Raw genomic sequence first — 21,571 nt, forward strand, 5'->3', positions numbered from 1 at the left:
AAAACCATCTCTACAATCGCGAGCCAACGTACGGCCTTGACGGGAACTTGACAAGTTTCGATCGAACGGCGAGAGCGCTCAAAAAATTGACGAACAGATGAATCCACCTTGGGGAGACGCAGCCTTCAACGCGCCTGATCGAGTTCTCGAGCTTGGGGACTGGTCTCAGTTGGAGAAGGCAACGGACACGGCGCTCAAGACCTTCCCGATCAGTTTGGTCGATTTCGGAAATGAAAAAGACTTCCAGGCGATCACATACAAGCTCCTAGAGGCTCAGACAGACGCTATTCGAAAGGAAAACATTGAGATCTTCGAGCGGGAGATCAAAAAAAGAGGCCACGAATGGTTCCACGATAGAGTGACCAACAGGGACGAGTACAAAACGACCCTACCGGCACTTTTTCTGAACGATCAGCATGACATGTTGAACCTTCTGAAATACATTGATGACAAGGAAGAGGAAAGCAATCCCTTCAAATTAACTGACATGTACACGAAGATGGACGAGCGACGCCGCCTCTGGGACGATCTTCCTGAACAGTGGCATCTCCTCAGGACCGAACTCCGGAGTCTCGTCAGTTTGCGGAACGGCCTGATAAAGCTTCCTCTTGGAGCAAAGACAGGCAAAAAGTTCAAATTCAGACTCGACACGATTTGCGCCAATGTTTTGATGGAGAAAGCAAAGATGCTTCGAATGATGAAGGATGACGAAGGTTGTGATTCTTGCATCGATTTGGCGACAGATATTCTCGAAGAAGTTCACAACATGAAGAATAAGCACTTGAAAAGGCGGCTCAACTTGCTGAACATACTCACACTCGAGAATCATCAGCTCATCATTTCGCTATTGGAGAAATACAACATTGAGAGATCGCACATGTACGAATTGTACAGCGAGTTAGTCGATGATCGTGAGCCGTACCGATTGCTGATCGGTTCGCCCGAAGGAACCAGGTGGTTTCGAGCAAGTGCTGCGAGCAAGATCGCCTTTTTGCTTGGAAATATTGCGCTGAAAGACAACTCAGAGTTGTTCAATGACAAAGGATTGTTCTTTGGCCTGGAGAATACACAGCTCAGTCTGGACTACAAGACAACTGAAGAGGCCAGAGGCTGGTTCAAAAGAGCGTGTAAGACTGCGGAGCTCTGCCGACCTGGAGATAATTTTCAAAAGAGAAAGTGCTACTATGCGATGGCCGAGCTGAACGATGAGTTTTTTCGACAGCACTCGACGTTTTTCTTCCAGAAAAACACCGCAGAGCAGACGCAAGCTGATCTGGATGCATCTGTCCTATCCCCACCGGGATCAGTCACCCAAGGAAGTCAGCTTACTGCTCGCAGTGAGAATAGAGAACTGGTCGATTGCGCTCTCAACGCGATTGAGAAGTACGGTCAAGCAATTGTTGCTGGCCACCGTTTGGACAGAATGTGTCTCTTCAAAATCATTGAGTTGGTCTTCCATGTTGCCGATGCCCTTGGCGAGCCTGGAGTCATGCAGCAATCTGTTCACGATAAGAGCAGGATGATTTTCGCTCGTTTTGAAAAGACGATGAACATAATTCCTCCAGAGCAGATTCTGACGATCATCACTCAGATTCTTGGTCGATTGAGCCACCGATGCAAAGACTTTGTCACTGTGTGCTTCAAGATCACCCTGAAGATGACGAAGGTTTTCCCTTATCAAATGACCTGGTACTTCCTGAACTTCTCGCAACACGCGAAGGAATACGAAGACATCCGAAAGAAAGATGAGAGAGAGCTTTACAGAGAGTATCAAAATAACATTGATTTGTGGGAAAGAAAGGGAAAAAGAGGAATGAAACCAGTCCAGACTGCATGGAGCGAAATGGAATCGAAAAATTTGCGATCAGCTGTCGTTCGTGGAAGGAAAATCTACATGACACTAGTAAAGAGATTAATATCCGTTGATGAAGAGTACAAGCGAATCTTCAGGCATTACTCTGCCGCGTGGACCCTGATCAACGAGATCATCGACCATAACTTTAGAGAGACACCGTCTGGCAAGCCAAGTCTCCGTTCAATGAAAGATAAAGTGAACCTCGCATCCGCTTCTGTGAAACTGCTCGAGAAAAAGTTGCCTGATGACTTCAAGGTTCTCATCCCGACAAAGGAGTTTATGCGACCAAAGCAGCGTAACACGCGGCTTCTAGCAGACTTTGATGTAAATTTCTCGCCGTTTCAAACCACGAGCTCATCTCGATCAAAGCAAGGGAAGAAACAACCGGAAGAGGATATCGAGCAGACTGGCGAAGAGTTCTGCGAGATGCACAATCTCGACCATGGAGCTGACGACGACGAAGAATACGAAGAAAATCCCGATGATCCAGAACTTGCTACTGTTATAGACTTCGATGATTATGGAGAGTTCCCAGTGTCTCCAGGGGAGCATCATGAACCAGAGGAAGACATGGACAACGATCCGGATACCTATGACCCGCCCATCGATACTGAGAAAGACACCTGGAAGAAACCATGGCATCCCAACCTGGTTTTCATCACTTCTTTTATGGACGAAATACTCCAGTTGTCTTCCCAGCAAAAACCAAAGCGACTCGTCTTACTGGGCACAGATGGTAGGGAGCACAGCTTCTTGTTGAAGAAAGGCGACGATCTTAACTTGGATTCGAGAATCGGAGAGACTTTCGAGCTATTCGACTATCTTCTCCGACACGATGAAGAGTCCCGTGATGCAGATATGTCGATTCGATCGTACAACGTATTGCCGATTGGGCACAAACGCGGAATCATTGAATGGGTGGACGATCTATGGGTTCGGGTTCACAAATAATTTTCATTATCTCTTAGCTGTTAAAGAATAGATGTTGAACTTTTTAACAGGCCTTCAAAAAGTGCTTGCAAGCTTATTATGAGCGCCGGGGCTACACAACATCCCAACTTTTTTGGTCACCACCTGAGTTTTCCGGCGATGGCGCTGATCGAATGAAGTCCTTCGAAGAAATCAAGAAGAAAGCTGGACCACCAGTTTTCCACGAATGGTTCCTCGAAAGCTTCCCGACTGCTGGCGAATGGTACCAAGCCAGGGAGACGTATCAACGATCACTGGCAGTTACCTCAATCATTGGCTCAATTATCGGCTTAGGTAATTCATTCATCGTTGGCTCGTTTTAATCTGTTCATTGAAGGAGATCGCCACTGCGACAACCTTCAAATCTGCCAGCGAACAGGAGAAGTCGTCCATATCGACTTGAACATGATCTTCTTGAAGGGAAGAAATCTCAAGGTGCCTGAGATCGTGCCTTTCCGAATGACAAGGAACATAGTCGACGGTCTCGGTCCTGTTGGCGTTCAAGGTACCTAGATTGAATCGAAAACATTCTTTCAATATTTTAGGTCTTTTCCGCAAAACGGCTTTACTTACCATCCGGATCGCGAAAGACAAGGGAAAGCTGTTGCGAACAGTATTCTCGCTTGTTCTCCGAGATCCAACCTGCAAGTGGGAAAAGATCAGAAGCAAGAAGAATGTGCTCATAACCAGCAGCGGAAAGGACAGGTCACAAGAGTCGCCAATCGTTCTCATGAAAGAGAAGAACATGATGAGAGAGGATCGACAAGCCGGTAAGATTTTTGTCTTGAAATGCTTGTTTAAGCTCATTTCTTTAGCTGAAGACCTGACTGATCTTCTCAAAAGAGTCTATTGCTACGATCCAGAGACAAAGAAGATCCTGCCTCCCAGCGACTACCTCGATTTGCTTGTCCAAACTGCCAGCGCGGACGAAAACCTCTACAAAATGTATCGAGGTTGGGCGCCGCACATGTAACGCTTCCTATCTTGTCACTTCCAGTTAACCCAGACCCCTCAAAATCTAACCCAACTCCCCTCCCTTTCAACAAGTTCAACACCTAAACGATCCTGACAATAGAACATGTTAACTGCCCCTCACTTCACGTTCCTTACTGATACATTTATCGTAAAAGTTCAAAAAATAAATCTCACCCAACACAATCATGGTTCAATTTTTTCTTGCAACCTCATGCATCTTTATGGTATCATATGAGTAATGGAAATCAAGGATGAAAAAGTAAATACCGTTTGGGAATTGGGCTCTTCTCAATTTTTTCTCTACTGCTAATTGAGGAATCTTTCGCTAGAATGATAAAATGAGAATTCTCTGTGTAGCAGAAAAGAACGACGCTGCAAAAAATATTGCAGCTCAATTGAGCAATGGCTCAGCGAGGAATGAAGCAGGGCCGAGCAAATACAACCGACTCTATAAGTTTTACTGGTAACCGGTGAAAATAATTCGTTGGAACGAATGATTCGTTAGGAAAACGAATAATTCGTTACAAACCGAATAATTCGTTTTTTCCAACGAATAATTCGTTTTTCGAAACGAATAATTCGTTTGTTTTTGTTTCTAAAACCTGGCAGCCTTATCCCTAACCCTAACACTAACACTAACACTAACTTGAGTACTTAAAATTATAGTCTATATGCGCTCCGCGCCAGGTTTCATAAGAAACTCCTTTTTGGGGTTGCTCTCTTTCTTTTCATTTGCGGTTTGGAAATATAGGTGGCTCGCCGACCCTTCAAAACGAATTATTCGGTAACCCTAACGAATTATTCGGTAACCCTAACGAATTATTCGTTCAAAACGAATTATTTTCAAGGGAAATGGCTGTTTTCCCTTGAAAATAATTCGTTAGGGTAACGAATAATTCGTTGCAACGAATTATTTTCACCGGCGACGGTTTTACTCGATGTTTGAGGTAACTTTCGAATCCGAATCTGACCGTTGATTGTGACTTGTCTTGTTCCAGGGACACCAGGCTGATTTTGTGATGACTTCGGTAAGCGGGCACATGCAAAACTACGAGTTTCCGATCCAGTACAAGAGCTGGAGCTCGACCCCGCCAGACGCTCTCTTCGATGCGCCACTCGTAAAGAATGTCACAAAAGACATGGTGAAAGTAAAGCAAAATCTGGAGCAGCAGAGTCGAACACACTCGGTCCTCATCATCTGGACCGATTGCGATAGAGAAGGAGAGAACATCGGTGCAGAGGTTCGAGACGTTTGTCTTCGAGCGAACAGAAATCTCCGTGTCCTTCGAGCGAGGTTTTCTGAAATCACTCAAACGGCCGTTCGACGAGCGATGGCGAATCTTGTCCCGCTCAATGTGCTCATTGCAGAAGCAGTCGATGCTAGACAAGAGCTGGATCTGAGGATCGGCGCTTCTTTCACCCGACTACAATCGTTATTCCTACAGAACCGCTTTCCAACACTCGTAGATAGATTGGTCAGCTTCGGGAGTTGTCAATTTCCAACATTGGGCTTTGTCGTCGAAAGATGGAGAGCAATCGCGGAGTTTCAGCCAGAGAAGTTTTGGAAAATCGAAGTGCATCACAACAGAGGTGGAATGAACACGATTTTCACCTGGTCTCGTGTTCGGCTCTTCTCAGAGCGAGCTGCGGCGGCGATTTTCGAAGAAATCGAGGAAAGCGGAAGAGCCAAAGTCACGCATTTAGAATCAAAGCCGAAGTCCAAATGGCGTCCCTTTCCACTAGAAACAGTCGAGCTCGAGAAAAAAGCGCGAATGCTAGGATTAACAGCGAAAGATATCATGAAAATCGCCGAGAAACTTTACACTACTGGTTTCATTTCGTACCCGCGTACTGAAACGAATATTTTTCCTAAGTCGCTGGACTTGAAGCCGATGGTGGAGGCGCAACAGCGAGACCCGAGATTTGGAGCCTTCGCGACGGAGATTCTTCAAAACGGGATCGACCCGAGAAATGGGAGGAAAACTGACGAAGCGCATCCACCGATTCATCCGCTCAAAGAAGGATCAGGAAACGGCCTTCAGAACTTGAAAATCATTTCCTCCTGACCATTTTCTGAAGGCTTGAATAAGGATTAGTTGGTGCGGAAGCGAAAGTATACGAATTCATCGCCCGTCGATTTCTCGCGTGTCTCTCTCGCGATGCACAAGGCTTCGAGACCACGTGCAAGTTGGAAATTGCCGAAGAGGAGTTCTCCGCAAAAGGGTTGCTCATTTCCGACAGAGGCTACTTAGAAGTTTATCCTTACGACAAATGGTCAGACAAGACTCTTCCTCAGTATCAATTCAACGAGGAATTTACCATCACAAATGCGGAATTCATCGAGAGCACGACTACTGCTCCACTGTTGCTTTCTGAACCTGATTTGATTGGTTTGATGGACAAGTATGGCATTGGAACGGATACACGACGTTTTCAGCATACCGACGTTTTCAGCAACCGACGTTTTCATCATAACGATGTTTTCAGCGCCGCTGAATTCGTCGGTTTGCTGAAAACGTCCGTTTGCTGAAAACATCGTTTTTCACCTGAAAACGCGTGGGCGTTTAGAGAGGCAATCATTTTATCAAACTAACATCTGTAAACGATATTTCCGTAAATCGTAAAATAACATAAAATCGATGTAATATTAATGAATCATTTACAAAAGATTATATTTAATAAAATTATTATTTTTATCTTTTTCAATATTGATTTATCATCAATTCATTGTTATAAAACAGATTCACGAAACTTGATAATACGTTTATACTGTAAACTTTCTGGTGATTTATAAAGACTAATGATTATAATGATAATAATGTATTAAGAAGTAATTTAGCTAATTCTTATTTTTTTCTAAATAATGCATAATAACGTCTTCTAAATAATGCATTTAATAAATGCTTTTAAACTATTAACTAGCCAATTAAATTGCGAGAACCTCGCCTTTAGATGCATTTGGTTTGAAAATTTCGGTCCGGCAAACGCCCACGCGTTTTCAGGTGAAAAACGATGTTTTCAGCAAACGGACGTTTTCAGCAAACCGACGAATTCAGCGGCGCTGAAACCGTCGTTATGCTGAAAACGTCGGTTGCTGAAAACGTCGGTATGCTGAAAACGTCGTGTATCCCATTGGAACGGATGCTACGCACGCTGATCACATTTCTACAATTAAACAAAGAGGATACATAAAACTCACTCGCGAAAAACGATTCGAACCGTCTCCCCTTGGAATTGGGCTAGTCAGTGCTTATGAAGATTTGTCGATTCCACTTGCGAATCACCTCCTTCGATCGGGACTGGAAAGGGACCTGGTGAAAATTGAAAATGGCGAAAAGCAGCGAGATGCAGTAGTTCGAGCGCAAGTAAACGCATATCGAGAGGCGTATAAAAAGGCAGAAGAGAATTTGAATCGATTCGGTGCTGTCATAGCGCAGAGCATGGGCGTTGCTCGTCAAAATGATCGACCTTTTGAACTGCCGAGAAATCCAGCTGATGATGCTGTCGCCCGTTGTCCTCGGTAAGATAAACATTGTCAAAAATATCTTCATTCTTTGATTTAGATGTCAGTCACCAATGGTCGTAAAAACTATTCCAAATGGCAGCGTTTGTGTTTCATGCACTGGCTATCCAGAATGCAGAACAAGCGGATTCTTACCAAACGGTGGAAGGATGATAGCTCGTTTGAGAGCATGCAACTGCAGCGCTGGATTTTATGTTGTCAGATGGAGCTTCGAGCCTGGAAGCGTGCCTAGCCACATGACAGGAGAGTACGAAGGATGCTTGGGATGCGATGAGACGCTCAAAGAAGTGATACGAATTTCAATTAGAGAAGGGGACGCAGCAAGGAACAATCGACGTGGAGGAGGACCACCACCAGGCCCTGGTCCCGGACGTGGGGGAGGAAATCAGCGAGGAAAAAAACGAAAATCCGACCATGACTCTGGTCCAGGCGGTTCTGGAGGAGCAGCCGTAAATTGCGGCTTATTTATGCCTCGCGCGCGGCAAATCCAGAAAGTGTTTTTCAAAAGTAATTGTTTATCCTGATAGGTGAGTGTTCAAGCTTTCCAGCGATATGAATTGTTACCTTTTTACCCGCCGCAAACGAAAGTTAAAGCTAAAAGTTTTGAGCGCTCTTTCTGACAATCCGAATTTTGCGCGCCGCGCGGGGCTGAATAATGCATTGTGGTCCCCTCACCCGACCCCGTGTTTTGAGCGCTTAGTTGCGCGCCCGTGTATTGAGAAGTTAAGAGATTTTCAAGAGATTCTCATTGTTTTTTTTAGAATGGCTACTCGAGAAAACGAAAGACCCGCAAAGAAGACAGATCCAGATCCGATGAAATATCCAGTGATGCAAAAGATTGCGAACCTCATTCCGAACCCGAACAAACCGGAGAACAGTTTCAACATTCGTATATCCCACAAAATTAATGGGGGCGCCTTCGGCAGTCTTCACAAAGTTAAGGTAAGTTCAAATGACTCAGATAAGATTAAATTTAAACTTTTCTATGTTTTCAAACCATCATGGCCATGCTCATTATTTTTTTCAGGCGATTGTTGGAGATAAGAAGGTCGACGTGATGGTGAAAATCGAGGCTTCTGATCACCCAAGTCCGCAGCTCCAGCAAGAGCACATTGTATATTCTGTTCTGAGAGGAACGCTTGGATTCGGTTCGATTGTTGAAGGGCTTGGCACTCATCTTTCGAGGAATATTAGTTTGCAAACAGCCGATGGGGAGACAGCCGAATTCAATATGTTGTTCCTGACTCGTCTTGGGATCGACCTGGCGACGATTCACAAGAGAATGAAGCTCATTAAAAATCCACCTGACGGACTGCACAGAATGAACAAACATACTGTCCTCAACGCGGCATCTCAAATGTTCGATGTCGTCAAATGTAAGTCAAAGATCGTCTCCAAAACCTCTTCATTCAGTCAATTCTAGTGCTGCACAACGCCCATTTCATCCACAGAGACATCAAGCTTTCAAACTTCATGATGGGCATTGGAATCGACAGGCACAACGTTCATCTAATTGATTTTGGTTTGTCAAAGCAATACAAGGACCTTTCTGGGAACCATATGGGAACGGGCAAGAGAAACTTGAACATTGGTACAACGGTTAGTTTTCCTCTAAAAGAAAATAAGGAAGTCGAGGAGGCGCTTGCGGCTTCTAGATTAAAGAAGCCACTCTGCGCAGATTCGTTTAATTATTTACGATTTTTAATTTATCAAAAATTTTAGGCCTTCCAGTCGGCTTTCGTCCTTGCTCGCCACATTCCAACTCGTCGGGACGATTTGATCTCGACTATTTACTGCATTCTGCAACTGATCCTGGGCGCTCTTCCATGGGACATCGAATGGAAAGCGAAAAAGGAAAGCATTCTCGAAGGCATCTCCTCTCCTCAAGAGCGTGGAAAGATCTACGATAAGTTCTGCCTCAAGATGAAGCAACTGCCGGCCAACGTTCTGTTCACGCACTTCGGGATCTACGATGACTACAAGGAGTTTTCCGAGATCTACGAGTATTTTCAGTCGCTTGAGCCAGCGCAGGATCCGGACTGGGATTTCATCAATGTGAGTTTTTATTCATAAAAGTTTATCAGCTCTGAACGATGACCCTTTAGGAAAAAGTCAACGATTGCGGAAGGCGCCACTGGGGCTGGTTCGACTGGTTTGAGTGGCTCGAAGAGGGCAACCCAACTCCAGAGAACCCTCACCACAATTACTACATGGATCTCATCGACGAGTTCAACAGGAACTACGGCAGAGCGTCATAAATTTCCCCTTTTTATTTCACCGCCTTTTTCAATCTTCACTCAAAAGAAACATTTTCCACACGCCCATTTTGCTCTCATATCTCTGCCTCACAACGATTTTTAATAATAATAAAAAACACTCATTAAAAGTTATCCGGAAGGTCTTGATCAAAAAAGAGAAGCCTTGTCTTGATGTTTCTCTTTTTTCTGGCTTGCTGATATTTCGGTTTTTCTATATTCTTCATTTGGCTCGATTCGAGATACGATTCCCGTGCGTATATCTAATGTTAATCGTTTGAAGATGCGGTATAAATTGCCTGATATTGAGCAAAATGCAAATAAACTAAGTCAGTATCTTTAGTCGCAAAAAAAGAGCAACGAAGGCACTTTAATTTATTACTCGCGAGTTAGAGAAAAATGAGCAACCACTTAATTGAAAAGATGGGCACAGTTGGTCCAAGATCTGAGGGCTGCGATACGGGGCAGCTTGAAGAGCAGTATGCATCTTTGTTGGAGTCGTTTGATCAGATTTGCGATGATGGTTTTCAAATAGGTGGAAAATTGAAGACATTAGTGCAAGTATAAGAACAAAAGGTTAACTCTTGAATGCACTAGAGCTGGGCTCGTCATCCTGACGGTGGTATGCTGTCACCTGGGAACCAGGTTCCCAGATTAGAAAATTTTACAAATCTGGGAACCCGGTTCCAAGATTGGATTTTTTTTTTCTAATCTGACCTGACCTTTCTAAAAACCTTAGACAGGAGCTGTTTTTGGGACGCTCTCCTGTGTACCTGTGTAATGTTCCGGTATTGAAGAGGGAAACCCTGTTCCTGTCCCAAACACAGGTTGCCGAGCCGAGACGATGACTATGATAACTAGCTAAGATTCTTATCAAAAAAGCAGGAAACTTGTACTCTCAGCGGGATATGAAGTTTTGCACAGCTGGGTTACCTGGTATGCTGATAAGCGCCCTCTTTCGGACAACTTTTGCCATATTAGCTGTCCAAAATCAAGCTGGATCAGATCAATCAATTAAAAACAACCAAAAACCAAAAAACACCAGACAAGAAAATGTCGAGAGCCTCCAAATCCGGTGCACAATCTCGAAAGAGGAAAGCCGAGGACAACGTCTGCCCGGATTTTCGCAAATTTCAACGCACTGTTTCGAAGGAAGCTTCCGAAGCAGCACTCAAAATCAACACTGAAAAACGGAAGCGATATGTTGGAGTTCTGAATCAAATGCTCGAAGCGAAACGGAGGCACAGGGAGGCAATCAAGGAACTTCAAGCAATGCTCGAAGAAGAGAAAGAGGGCTACAAATCAATGACAAACAGAATCTTGAAATTCAAGATATACGCTGGAGTTCCAGTCGATGCTCTACAATTTTCCGAAGATGACAACTCTCATGACCCATGTGAAGAAGCCACGGAAGACGAAGAATCTACTGGCGAAGACAACTAACTACAAAATAACGATCCAACAAGAAAACTGCAGCTGCCGAAAGAATCTTTCTGTACACTTTTTCTCTGTTTTACCGAAAATAAAATAAAGTTTACGCCTAACAGTGAATCGAAAAGATCTTTAAAAAAATAGCTCATAAAAGTCAACTTGCTGCCAACTTAATTTTGCTAGCTATATTTTCTCAGTTTATGGACCATCGTCAGAACATAAAATAAAACGCATGCGTTTCTAGAACACCATTATTTTCCTGGATTTTCGGAATTCGAAAGTGATGCTCTTCAGTTTATAAATTCCCCAGTTTCATAAAGGTGCTTTCGAGGAATTTCGAACAACATGTCCGACGCGAGGTAAGTTTACGAAACCAACTAGCTAGTCCAAGTATCGATAAGTGCATAAAGCTCTTTTTTTAGTAGGCTGATTCCCGAGGAAGATCGGGCAAAAAAGCGAAAGACGACCGTCAACTTGCCGAAAATCGTTGGGGAGCGATCGAAGATGAATGACATCGCCTCATCTGTTAGGGTATGTGCAGTAATTTTCGATTTGCCGTAACTTTGTTTCTATAAAAACGTATATTTTATTTAAAAAATATTCAGTTTATTTTAGATTTTATAAGTATCAAGTGTATCTGCTAACATCATTTTAGGCGCTAAAAAAAGTAGAGCGTGATGCGTTCCGAAAGATCTTCGACGAATTCGACATTATCAAATCGGGAACTTTGACTGCCGAAGAGCTGCACGCGTGCATCAACAAACAAGCTGGGTAAGATTCAATTTTCTTGACTGATCATCATACATTTTCAGGTACGAAGCGCTCACCTACAGCGAGGTCATGGAAGTCCTCGCGGACATGGACGTGAAAGGAACTGGAGAGATCGAGTTTGATGAGTTCATCTACTTCATGACTCGTCCTCAGGTGAGTCCCGTTATAATAAACAATCATAATATTAGCGTATTCTAGAATCTGAGCAAAATGCTTGACAACGAGGATCGAGAAATGATCGAGAAGAAGACCGGCTACTCTCTATCGGCGGATGAAGAAATTAATAATCGCGGAAAAGTAAGCTAACTCTACCGATGCTTAATTTAATGAAGATTCCAAAGGTACTTTTCGAAGTGTTGCGCGGCGTCCTTCGCAATGGCGACAACGCCGACATCAAGAACTTCTACAGAGACGAGATCATCAACAAAATGAACGATCACGTCATCGATCACTGGTCCAACGGTAAGCAGCACTAGAATGGTGCATTTAATAAGTCGCTCTCTAAGGTAAACGATGTATCGGTCTCAGCAATGCCGATATGATGAAGCGATACGAAAAAATTCTCCAGTCGAACCCAAAAAACTCCTTTGAACGCCAATCGCCATATGCGAAGCCCTTGATGTGGGGAGTTCGCGAGTTGAAGAACGACTTGCGCAAGCAGCGAGTCCAGCTTGAAAACATGTCCAAGTGAGTTCCCTTCTATGATTTTAGACGATTTTTACTTGCAAACCTAGGCTACGAAAAGAAGGTTCTAACATGAAGCCTAAACGAGTGAAAGTGAGAGAAATGGAGATTACTGTCAAAGCAGTTCCTCTTCCCACTTACAAGATCAAGAAAGACTCACACCCCGACAAGTTTACCTACGATGACCTTAAGCAGATAAGGATCAACGTCTCCAAGCTCATGGACAAGTACTATGGCTACCTCCGTCAAACTGTAAGTCACTTTAGTCGAGTATTACTGTAGAGCTCTACTATTAGATGTTGGCAACAAACCATCTCAAACGAGATCATTTTCACCCTCTATTAGATGGTCACATAGATGGTTCAAATTAAAGCGTCACCGAGATTAAGGGACCGTTAGTAACGTCATCTATGATCGGAAGTCGCGTGACGATCAGAATAGAATATTTTAATGTTTAGAACAGTCAGTCGTTTTATTTAATACCGGCGAACGAATTAAGGTATTAATGATGCTAAAATCGCAAAGATTCTCCGCAAAAAGCTATAAGCTTTCTTATACAAGATAAATGCTCTAACGCGTTTCTCAATTTCTAAAATCACTTTTTGTAGGCAAACGATAATACGCAGTTTTTCTACGGCGCTGTTGCGATTGATCAGATCACCAATGAGCACAATCGAAACATGACTACTTTGGCCTTCCAGAGTTATTGCAACCCATTCGTCATCGCGCCATGGGTACCCCGACCCTTCCCCACATCGTGGGTCGCCTCGCGCAAAGCAAGATTTTTCAAGAAGTTCTAAAGTTTTTGCTTTCTCCAAAATAAACGTTCAATCTCAATTTACCAACTAATTGGAAGTTGAAATGCAACCAGCATTGCAACTTTTGTTGAATTATTGTTCATTCTTGCAAGCCAAAATTAAAGACTGTGTCAGAACTTCAAAACGAAATGGGACTTATAAGTTGAGAAAGCTTCCTTGATTTTATTTACTCAAAGTTGGAGTAATACGACATTTTGACGGCTGTTAAATAGACCAACGTCTGAGGTCAAAGTTCTGACCTCCACAAAGGACGTCTCAGAAGTCCCCTTTCTCAGTTTGAAATATGTCTAGTGACTAGACTCTAGTCTCAATTTAATCAAGTTAACGTCTCTGACCCATTTTGCTCGAGCTGCTTATCTCTTCTTGTCAGCGATGACTCTTATCTTGTCTATATAATTTGAGCTAACATAAAATCAAGGAGAATTTAAGCGCTTTTATTTCCTCTTTTAGTATTTTTGCCTCCGTTAGTCTACTTTTTTATTTTTTTATAATAACAGATTTTTTTCCTTCTTTCACACCTTTCACTTTTTTTTTTTCTTTTGACTAAAACACGTGCTTTGCGTTATTAGCACCTTTTATTGTATACAGTTAATTTAGGGATAAAAATGATCCTAGGCTAGACTACGGATACGAATGCTGATATTTTGATAGGTTAAGAAATTTAATTCTGTAAAAGATTATTTTGATGAATTCGATTAATATTCTCCAACGTTGAGGCGCCCTTGAGCGAGAAGTATCAGATTCCAGCTCTAATGATGGTTAGTTTAATTCAAGAGAGAATATCCTATTTAAACAAGAGAAACAAACCTCAAACAAAGCCTCTAGAGTCTAGACCAACAAGGCAAAAAAATAAGATAAAAACAAGTTATAAATTTGCAAACATGAGGCAAGGGTCACAGCTCTTTGGCACTCGTAGAATTCGCTTTGTATTACAAGGAGCGCCTGTATTTACTTTCAAAATTGAACTAAAAGAGCATATACTCGAAAAACTCGGTCATAATAATGACATGTTTTGACGCAACGTTGAAAATCATAAGTCTATTCAAGCGCGAAATGAAAAGCCTTTCTCTAAACTACTCTTGCTTTCGAGTATTTCCGCCCAGCTCATCTAAATAGCCTATCCTGTAAATTAGTAGTTAATCTTGCTCCTCTTTTGTTAGAAAGATAAAAGAGACAAGCGAAATAGAGATGACCCTCTTCTACAGTGACAGTCACAGATATCCAGCGACATTTTGGTGCTTCACGTTTGGCTTTCTGCTCAACAACTGCGCGTTCAGTGTTTTGATGCAGCTCCAGAGTAGTATTAACCCTTACCTGGGCAGCATCAGCATTTCATTTTCACACGTTTCATCGATGCTTGTTTGTCTCTTCGTACAGCCAATCCTTTTCAAAGCCACAAGTAGGTGTCTTTTATATAATCCCAAGTTGCATAATTTCTTTGTCTATAAACTACCCAAATTAGCAAGGGATTAGTTTGCCAAAACGCTATAAATACTTTCAGGCCCGCGGTTTCAATTTGCGATCTCGTCTTTTGGATATCTCGCGTTTGCGCTGGCAAACTTTTATCCAGTCTGGTACGTAATGCTTCCGGCAGCCATTTGTCTTGGTTTCGCGACGGGCATCGCATGGAGTTCCGCCACCCACTTCGTCACAGTTCTTGCTAACGATCATGGATTCGCCAGCGACGACCTCTTCTCGGTCTTCACCGGGGTGGTGCAATTCTCTTCCATTGCAGGAAATCTCGCTGCTGTCGGAATCGTTAAGAATTTCCTGCAAGAGCCAAGGTATGAAGCAATCTCGTTAATTATTTTTCAATTTGTTTACACTTTAGAGGAAAGACAGATCAAATAAATTTGCAACAAGTCTCGCTCTATTTTAGGAACAGATAACAAACTCTCCTTTTCTATTTCTGTTGTATCCGAAAGATTTATGCTATTCTAGTACGTCTGGGGAAACACTGAAACAAAACATCACAACACTGCCTCAAATCGAGGGGGCAGCCGAGGTTGAGGTTAATTACGAACGCTGTGTTTCCCACGATCCGATTGAAGGGACCTCAGGACACAGTTCTTCTCACAGTGTTCTCAGTGAGGAAGGCATTATGGTCCTATCTGGTAAGATGACCGAAGTTAACAACAGTTAAAACGAAAATTTCAGGGGCCTGTGCTTTCATAACTGTGATTGCCATTCTGCTTCTTTTCTTCGGACTCGGAGGGCGTTACGCTTCAAGACTAGACAAAACGTCAAAGCCTGGTCTAAAAATGATCGTCCAGTCTCTGAAAGGGATGATAAAACAGTCGAAAAACAAGAATCAATTATTGGTTGCTCCGATGACAATTTACTCCGCCACTGTTTTATGCTTCATAATGTCTGACATCACACGACACGTGATTACGCCATGCATGGGTGTCGGCTCAGTTCCCTTTTTGATGATAACTTACGGAATTGGAATAAGGTATAAAAGCATTCAACTACTATTGAGTTTTAATCTTTTTATAGCTCGGGATGTTTCCTGACGTCGCGTCTACTCAGGATCTTTTCTGTGAAAAGCGTTATGATCGTAGCCGCCTCTTTTGATGCAGCCTGTTTCTGCTTCCTATTCTACTGGCGCGGTGCGAACTCCTTGTTGATTTCAATCTTTCTCTGCATCGGCCTTGGCTTTACTGCTGGCATTTTCGAATCTGGCATGCCAAGTAAGTAAATATAATCAACCCAAGTGCTAATATTTCTTAGGCATTTATGCTAAACTGTTCCCTAAAACGAGCGAGTCTGCCTTTGCTTGGTGGAATACTCTTTTTAATATTGGCGCCATCTTCATCTTTGGTTGGAGCAGTTTTTTCTCTCTTCATCTTAAACTCGTCATTTTACTTCTTCTCTTGATTTTCTCTCTAATCTCGCTCTTGAATGGTAAACGTATTTTTGTTTCAATTAAAGAATCCTTTTTTAGTTAATTTTGAAGCAACAGAAGAAGAAATCTCCTCCAAAGCTGTAATTTCTAGCAAAACTGAAGACACTTTAGTGTGCCCGTAAAAACACACTCTTAGGAAACTTTCGCGAATCTATTTGTCTGCCATACAGTGTCTGAAACCACCATACAATTTTACAATGTTTCAGTCTGCTTATTAATGATTTAGCTTACTTAGTAAAAGCTAAATTTAAACATTCTTTCTGAATTTGAAAAGTTCATTCATTCGCTTACTTTCAAACCCGTTTATCACCTCTCTTAATATAACTTAAATATTATATTATGCAAGATTAAATAGAATAAATATTATTATGAAATTCAAAATTTCGCTTTATTTCTTTTTATTATTTGGCAGTCAATGAGAGGGTTAATAATCGTGCCGTCACAAGGGCTAAGAAATCTTCATATTTGATTGAACCTTGATAATATATCGTGAGATTGAACTCAAAGGAACCTTTTACGTACCATCATTGTTGAAATCCATTTGATTGAAGACCTTATCGGCTTGCTCCTTTGTGACAAACTTTCTTATCAAGCTTGAATAATTAATTTAACTATGCTCAATAATCGAGCTTTGATTCGGAAATTCCAAATTAGAACAATCATTTTTGGGATTAATTTCCATGCATGAATCAAATTATCAAACTTTGCCCGTGTTCATGGAGCCACTTTTTTATTTCGTCAGCGTCTATATCCATCGAACCATCTTTGTCGTAGTCTAAGAAAAGATCCTGTATGGCGTTTCCTTTGAAAGAGATGCAACTCATTTCAACGATAATTTTCAGTTCATTCTACTCAATCGTTTCAAACGTCTAACAACCCTTCCTTCAGGAGATTTCTCCATCTTCCTTTGACACATAAGAATCAACAGATCAGGGTAAGTCATGCGCTTCAAAGTGGATCCAAACATGAAAAGGAAGAGAATTCTGTAACTGTAAATTCGATATTTCAATTTTAATCCATGGCTGAAATGGAATCTCAGTTATTTTGATAAGTTGGAGAATCAGGTTTTCGGTGACACTGTTAAAACCTTCAAGGTTTTGGTAGATTTCTCTTGGCTAGAATTTGAGGATTTTGAAAGTTCTCTGCTGATCAATCAATAATTGACAATCATTTACCTCAATAATTCCGTTTTCGTTTGAATCGATTACTTTAAGAACATTCGCATGCGACGCAGGACAAAGAGTTCTGTCCAAAATTGCTGATAAAGTTGCTCTGGCATCAAGCTATGTATTTGGTGAATCTTGAGTCAATTAAAATTTACTGGATGAGCTCAATTTTCAATCACAATTAGGCACTATTAATTTTACAGCGAGCAAAGTCGATCGTTTGACGCGTCGTTAAATAAATACTCATTTCCAGAATCAAAGTATATGACCTTGTTCTATGACTATTAGAGAATAAGCTAGTAAAATAAACATGGTTGTCGCTTCCAATGACTGATAGCTACCTTCTGATATCGGAGCGTAGTGGAGAGTCTTCTGAACATCTCTAGTGGCGACCGATTTTTAAAAGCTTTATTCTTTGAATGCGTACGCCCACTTAGCTCTCTTCTGATAGTTCAAAATGACTCAAGAAATTGCCCTTTGGACATTCTTCATAATTCTCCTCGCGCGTATCAGAAGCTTCTAACTAAATGTGTTGAAAGGTTCTCACAGTTCAGACTCGTGCTTTCGTCACAGTCGATAGTTGTTAACATTTATTTATACTTTCAGGAAATTTATTTAAAAGTACAGTAATTTGTCAAAGGTCGTTTGTGTACGGAAGATGTTGTTTGCCTTCTGACTCGTCAGATCCAGCGATATTTTCTGCATCCGCAAGCTCTTAAAAATGTTTTCTTCCTTGTTTTCATAACTTTTAGTTAACAAGGATTTTCTTGGCACAAACCTTTTTCGACGTCCGCAATAGTTTTAGCGCCATTGGATTGGATAACAGCATCCAGAACTTTAATTTTTTGCAGTTCAATTTTCCAAGGAATCCGTCTTCTAAGGCGTTTGGCACTTTCTAAGAAAGCTGTCATTTCCATCCTTGCGATTTTGTAGCTGTTAACGAAATTGGGGCCGCCGTGAGACGCTAAACGCGTGTGAATCAATGCCATGTTGCGATGCCACTCTGGTGGAACCCACTCGTCTTCCTTCACCCATTTAGGCTTGTTTAAGTTTATTGCATCTTGCTCGGTTCTGTAGATTTTGTAGCTTTGGTCGAAGTTTATCAGTGCCATATCTATATCCCCATTATCTAGCGCCTCTTCACCAGCCTTAAAAATCTTTGAAAACTTTTCAAGAAAAAAATAGCTCACATCAAAAGCAGCTCTAGCAAGACGAGTCTTCATGTGCCACATAAGATGGTTGATCTCGTACTCCCATAGATGAAGAGGAATTCTCGTAGTGAATGGAGGAGAAAGAAACCAAGCAGAAGATTTGATGAGAGTATTGTGTCGCTCTATGAAACTTCCAGCCTTTGCGATGTCGGTTTCTCCAAAAGTGTAGTTAGATTTGATGAATATCTGGTCGCAGTGGCCCCACGGTATAACCTCAAAATCGGAATCTCTCTCCTTCGCCTGATAAAATAATTATTTTTCCGTGATGAAGAGACATTTTTACCGTTTTCTCGATCTCCTCGAGATCCCTGTCCGCGCCACAGATGAAGATCATTCTTTGCTGATTGGCCTTACAAAAGTCTATTCGATCTATAACAATTTGTGCTGGATTTGACTCTTTATAAAATCCATCGCCGTATTCTTTCTTCGGAATCTTGACCCGATTCATCTTCTTCTGCTTATTTCGGAGCCACCAGTGGTGCGTAAGCATCTTCGAGTCAACCAGGTCTAAGTCGCTCCTGTAGTCTTCGACGATTTGAAAATACTCCATTCCAGTAAAAAGACTCTCGCCCACTAAAATACGTTCGACGTCTGTAAAAAACAAAACGAACCTGTAAGAACGAGCGCGTTTTTCGGAAGCATTGTAAGCGTCTGATGAGAAAACCTTTCGAAAATGCCCATCTGCGAGCGATCGTTGTACATGTAACCGCGAACAGAAGAAACCAGTAGGATAATAAACGTCAGCAATTCCGCGACGCCCATATTTAAAAGTTCAAAAACAATTTCAGGGGGTCGATCAAGTTCTGCTTGAATGGTGACAATCCCTTCAATGATAGCATTGACGCCGACGGAGATGAAAAGAATGTAGAACAGGGAAGGCTGAAGCCAGAGTCGAGAAATCAGCATCGTATTGAGGGGTTTGTGTGGGTCTTGTCCCACCAAAGAACTAAATTTAAATGTCATTAAAATTCTTTTTTCTTTCATAAAAACATGAAAATAACATAATAAAATCACTTACGCGAAAACTAGTAGTGAAAAGAAAAAGGTAGCTGCTAAAACCCTTCCATACGGTCTCTGCATGATCAAATACACGAAACCGATTGCAGCGAGAATGAATCCGAAAATTCCAGCGAACTCCCAATGCATAAGAAGAAAGAAATGATTCAACATTCCGAAAATCGTTGCGGGAGCTGCATTGACGTCTTCGATCAGTGAGGAGCCGTAGTCCATTTGAAAGATGTGCACTAAGAAGCCCAAGGGGGATTGGCAATATCCCCATTTCCACACCGTCGCCATCAAAAGCGCAGACAGGGGCAGATAGAGGTAAAGTGACAAAGGGGCGAAAAGCAACTTCAAGGAATCAACGAAGATTACGCTTTTGCCAGTCGACCTTTCAAAAAGGATCATTTCGGCGCAAAGCGGAACAACAATGAAGAAGCTCTGGTGATTGTTGGCAAGAGCAAGGCCGCTGAGCAGAAGCAATTTTGGAAGGTAGAATGAAATGCGATTCCTCTCGCTGTTGTGCCATTCTATCAATTGCTCAGAAAAAGTTCGTTGTGACAAGAGTAAGCTCATTTTATCCGAGCCTTTCCTATGTAGCAATACAGCAAAGCAGCGACGAGGAGGTTGTTGAGAGCGTAGTTTTCAAACTGCACGTTCCACTCCCAAACATTTTTCGAAAAGCCGAACCACAGCGTTCCGAAGATTGCGGGAAGTTCTCTCCCGCTCGCTGTCGATATGACATTATACAGGGCGAAATTGGTTGCAGATGCGATCAGGACATTCAGGAGGTTGAGTGAGAATGGCACCGATGCTGGACAAATGCAGAGCCATATCCGGCCGAGAATAGTAAGCAATGGATATCCTGGCGGGTGGGCAACTCCTAATTGATGAGCCGCTTTTTGTCAAGTTTAGAATTGTTAAAAATAAAATAAATGCAAAGAAGTCATTCTAAGCCTTGCCTAAAATCAAGTCAGATGAGTCGCCTGGCGGAAGTGTTCGATAGGCGGTCTAAATTAGTTCTAGCAAAAAGACTCTGCTCGAGAAGACGCTCTTTACCTGGAAGTAGACGATCAGCGAGAAAAGAAATAGAAAGAGGGAGTTTCTCTGCCTCGTAAACGGCCCCATCTCGAATGTGAGAGGAAAATCCGCACAGAAAGTTTAGGACATTTAGCTGCTCTTGCTGCGTCATCCTCCGAGTTAGTACCAGTGACCCAAACTCCGGCAGTTTCATCACAACCCCAAGCGAAGTTAAAATTTTTAGTTTAAAAAAAAAAATAAAAGCGAAACTGCTTCATTCAAATTTTCGAGTTGAAATAGACGAAATTTTTTTCGTGAGGTCAGCTGCTAGCAGTATTGCAGGCCATGTTTTTCAACGCGGGGAAAAAAGAAGGCATGACATCAGCTTGAAATTTCAAGCCTGGCGGAGTCGGTTCCGATCTCGGCTGGATACGAGTCCTCGTTCTCACGCTGCGTCATTCAACTGATGCCCTCGTTCTCGCCGATCTCGATCTGCGTCTCCAATCGTGGGAATTCAACCGCATCGGAGCCAACTCTCAGTACGACGGCTCGGGAGTTTACAGCTAGTATTCTTGACGAAATTCCTGTTTCTCTAGAACTGCTTGTCACTAATTCAATTTTTATGAAAGCTTCGTCAGTTCTATAATAAGTTACCACAAGGTAGTACGGATCCTTATTGTTCAAAGTATTCTAAGATCAAAATGAAGTGGGACAGACGAAGATGGAGTAACTCTTCCAACGATCTATCTACTTGCTGCTACTTTATCTACATTTATCATCTACTTCATTTAACTAATTCCATTCGCAAGATCCAGAAGATAAGAGTCCAAAGGGTAAGCAACGCCACTTCATCAATTTTCGAAAAAAAAGCGTAGCTGAAAAATATGTTTTTAAAAATGTTTTACTCGTCGAGTAAAAATGCATCGAAAAGTGATCTGACGGGTCCAAGGGCAGTACGCGTCGATAAATCGAAGAGCGCAAATTTG

General features: G+C 42.2%; 7 protein-coding genes across 7 annotated transcripts; 5 read left to right on the forward strand and 2 right to left on the reverse strand.

The window, feature by feature from the left end:
- Window positions 1–86: 86 nt before the first annotated feature.
- LOC145707457 (uncharacterized) lies at window positions 87–3,973 on the forward strand. The gene is made up of 5 exons (XM_081784987.1): window positions 87–2,788; window positions 2,857–3,118; window positions 3,162–3,329; window positions 3,370–3,594; window positions 3,640–3,973. The coding sequence occupies exons 1-5, from the start codon at window positions 98–100 to the stop codon at window positions 3,795–3,797; spliced, it is 3,504 nt and encodes a 1,167-aa protein (XP_081641113.1). The 5' UTR covers window positions 87–97; the 3' UTR covers window positions 3,798–3,973.
- A 675-nt stretch (window positions 3,974–4,648) lies between these two features.
- LOC145707996 (DNA topoisomerase 3-like) lies at window positions 4,649–5,938 on the forward strand. Its single transcript, XM_081785600.1, has 2 exons — window positions 4,649–4,746; window positions 4,798–5,938. The coding sequence occupies exons 1-2, from the start codon at window positions 4,738–4,740 to the stop codon at window positions 5,863–5,865; spliced, it is 1,077 nt and encodes a 358-aa protein (XP_081641726.1). The 5' UTR covers window positions 4,649–4,737; the 3' UTR covers window positions 5,866–5,938.
- Window positions 5,939–7,706: 1,768 nt separating this feature from the next.
- LOC145707995 (uncharacterized) lies at window positions 7,707–9,706 on the forward strand. Its single transcript, XM_081785599.1, has 6 exons — window positions 7,707–7,849; window positions 8,084–8,264; window positions 8,350–8,698; window positions 8,746–8,921; window positions 9,045–9,377; window positions 9,428–9,706. The coding sequence occupies exons 2-6, from the start codon at window positions 8,085–8,087 to the stop codon at window positions 9,578–9,580; spliced, it is 1,191 nt and encodes a 396-aa protein (XP_081641725.1). The 5' UTR covers window positions 7,707–7,849; window position 8,084; the 3' UTR covers window positions 9,581–9,706.
- Window positions 9,707–11,338: 1,632 nt separating this feature from the next.
- On the forward strand, window positions 11,339–13,302 carry LOC145707032 (uncharacterized). The gene is made up of 9 exons (XM_081784506.1): window positions 11,339–11,367; window positions 11,431–11,539; window positions 11,664–11,779; window positions 11,821–11,932; window positions 11,978–12,076; window positions 12,121–12,241; window positions 12,286–12,466; window positions 12,514–12,715; window positions 13,072–13,302. Exons 1-9 carry the CDS (start codon window positions 11,354–11,356, stop codon window positions 13,261–13,263), a joined length of 1,146 nt encoding a protein of 381 aa, XP_081640632.1. The 5' UTR covers window positions 11,339–11,353; the 3' UTR covers window positions 13,264–13,302.
- Window positions 13,303–14,160: 858 nt separating this feature from the next.
- On the forward strand, window positions 14,161–16,499 carry LOC145707166 (protein unc-93 homolog A-like). Its single transcript, XM_081784656.1, has 7 exons — window positions 14,161–14,680; window positions 14,783–15,065; window positions 15,223–15,395; window positions 15,439–15,736; window positions 15,781–15,974; window positions 16,015–16,188; window positions 16,229–16,499. Exons 1-7 carry the CDS (start codon window positions 14,470–14,472, stop codon window positions 16,309–16,311), a joined length of 1,416 nt encoding a protein of 471 aa, XP_081640782.1. The 5' UTR covers window positions 14,161–14,469; the 3' UTR covers window positions 16,312–16,499.
- A 71-nt stretch (window positions 16,500–16,570) lies between these two features.
- On the reverse strand, window positions 16,571–17,932 carry LOC145707033 (uncharacterized). Its single transcript, XM_081784507.1, has 6 exons — window positions 17,697–17,932; window positions 17,365–17,472; window positions 17,211–17,304; window positions 16,898–17,134; window positions 16,712–16,773; window positions 16,571–16,664 (listed from the first exon to the last, which is right to left on the reverse strand). The coding sequence occupies exons 1-4, from the start codon at window positions 17,733–17,735 to the stop codon at window positions 17,028–17,030; spliced, it is 348 nt and encodes a 115-aa protein (XP_081640633.1). The 5' UTR covers window positions 17,736–17,932; the 3' UTR covers window positions 16,571–16,664; window positions 16,712–16,773; window positions 16,898–17,027.
- Window position 17,933: 1 nt separating this feature from the next.
- Window positions 17,934–20,094, reverse strand: LOC145707031 (protein O-mannosyl-transferase TMEM260-like). The gene is made up of 6 exons (XM_081784505.1): window positions 19,585–20,094; window positions 19,178–19,512; window positions 18,850–19,139; window positions 18,546–18,806; window positions 18,134–18,503; window positions 17,934–18,069 (listed from the first exon to the last, which is right to left on the reverse strand). Exons 1-6 carry the CDS (start codon window positions 19,971–19,973, stop codon window positions 17,990–17,992), a joined length of 1,725 nt encoding a protein of 574 aa, XP_081640631.1. The 5' UTR covers window positions 19,974–20,094; the 3' UTR covers window positions 17,934–17,989.
- Between the last annotated feature and the right edge of the window lie 1,477 nt (window positions 20,095–21,571).

Source organism: Oikopleura dioica, chromosome XSR, assembly GCF_907165135.1.
Source record: "Oikopleura dioica chromosome XSR, OKI2018_I68_1.0, whole genome shotgun sequence".
NCBI lineage: Eukaryota > Metazoa > Chordata > Appendicularia > Copelata > Oikopleuridae > Oikopleura > Oikopleura dioica.

What these genes read in the sequence shown, in the direction of transcription:
- LOC145707457 (XM_081784987.1), top strand. Translation starts at nt 98, where the DNA reads ATGAATCCACCTTGGGGAGACGCAGCCTTCAACGCGCCTGATCGAGTT. An exon ending in AATGGGTGGACGATCTATGG is followed by an intron (nt 2,789 to 2,856) that starts GTTCGGGTTCAC and finishes ACTTTTTAACAG; the next exon opens with GCCTTCAAAAAGTGCTTGCA. An exon ending in CGGTCCTGTTGGCGTTCAAG is followed by an intron (nt 3,330 to 3,369) that starts GTACCTAGATTG and finishes TCAATATTTTAG; the next exon opens with GTCTTTTCCGCAAAACGGCT.
- LOC145707995 (XM_081785599.1), top strand. Translation starts at nt 8,085, where the DNA reads ATGGCTACTCGAGAAAACGAAAGACCCGCAAAGAAGACAGATCCAGAT. An exon ending in GCAGTCTTCACAAAGTTAAG is followed by an intron (nt 8,265 to 8,349) that starts GTAAGTTCAAAT and finishes TATTTTTTTCAG; the next exon opens with GCGATTGTTGGAGATAAGAA. An exon ending in AATGTTCGATGTCGTCAAAT is followed by an intron (nt 8,699 to 8,745) that starts GTAAGTCAAAGA and finishes AGTCAATTCTAG; the next exon opens with TGCTGCACAACGCCCATTTC.
- LOC145707032 (XM_081784506.1), top strand. An exon ending in ACTTCATGACTCGTCCTCAG is followed by an intron (nt 11,933 to 11,977) that starts GTGAGTCCCGTT and finishes AGCGTATTCTAG; the next exon opens with AATCTGAGCAAAATGCTTGA. An exon ending in CATCGATCACTGGTCCAACG is followed by an intron (nt 12,242 to 12,285) that starts GTAAGCAGCACT and finishes TCGCTCTCTAAG; the next exon opens with GTAAACGATGTATCGGTCTC.
- LOC145707166 (XM_081784656.1), top strand. Translation starts at nt 14,470, where the DNA reads ATGACCCTCTTCTACAGTGACAGTCACAGATATCCAGCGACATTTTGG. An exon ending in AATTTCCTGCAAGAGCCAAG is followed by an intron (nt 15,066 to 15,222) that starts GTATGAAGCAAT and finishes ATGCTATTCTAG; the next exon opens with TACGTCTGGGGAAACACTGA. An exon ending in TTTCGAATCTGGCATGCCAA is followed by an intron (nt 15,975 to 16,014) that starts GTAAGTAAATAT and finishes AATATTTCTTAG; the next exon opens with GCATTTATGCTAAACTGTTC.
- LOC145707033 (XM_081784507.1), bottom strand. Translation starts at nt 17,735, where the DNA reads ATGTTCAGAAGACTCTCCACTACGCTCCGATATCAGAAG. An exon ending in CTACGCTCCGATATCAGAAG is followed by an intron (nt 17,473 to 17,696) that starts GTAGCTATCAGT and finishes CCAAATACATAG; the next exon opens with CTTGATGCCAGAGCAACTTT. An exon ending in ACGAAAACGGAATTATTGAG is followed by an intron (nt 17,305 to 17,364) that starts GTAAATGATTGT and finishes CTCAAATTCTAG; the next exon opens with CCAAGAGAAATCTACCAAAA.
- LOC145707031 (XM_081784505.1), bottom strand. Translation starts at nt 19,973, where the DNA reads ATGATCCTTTTTGAAAGGTCGACTGGCAAAAGCGTAATCTTCGTTGAT. An exon ending in TTTTCACTACTAGTTTTCGC is followed by an intron (nt 19,513 to 19,584) that starts GTAAGTGATTTT and finishes ATTTAAATTTAG; the next exon opens with TTCTTTGGTGGGACAAGACC. An exon ending in AAACGCGCTCGTTCTTACAG is followed by an intron (nt 19,140 to 19,177) that starts GTTCGTTTTGTT and finishes AACGTATTTTAG; the next exon opens with TGGGCGAGAGTCTTTTTACT.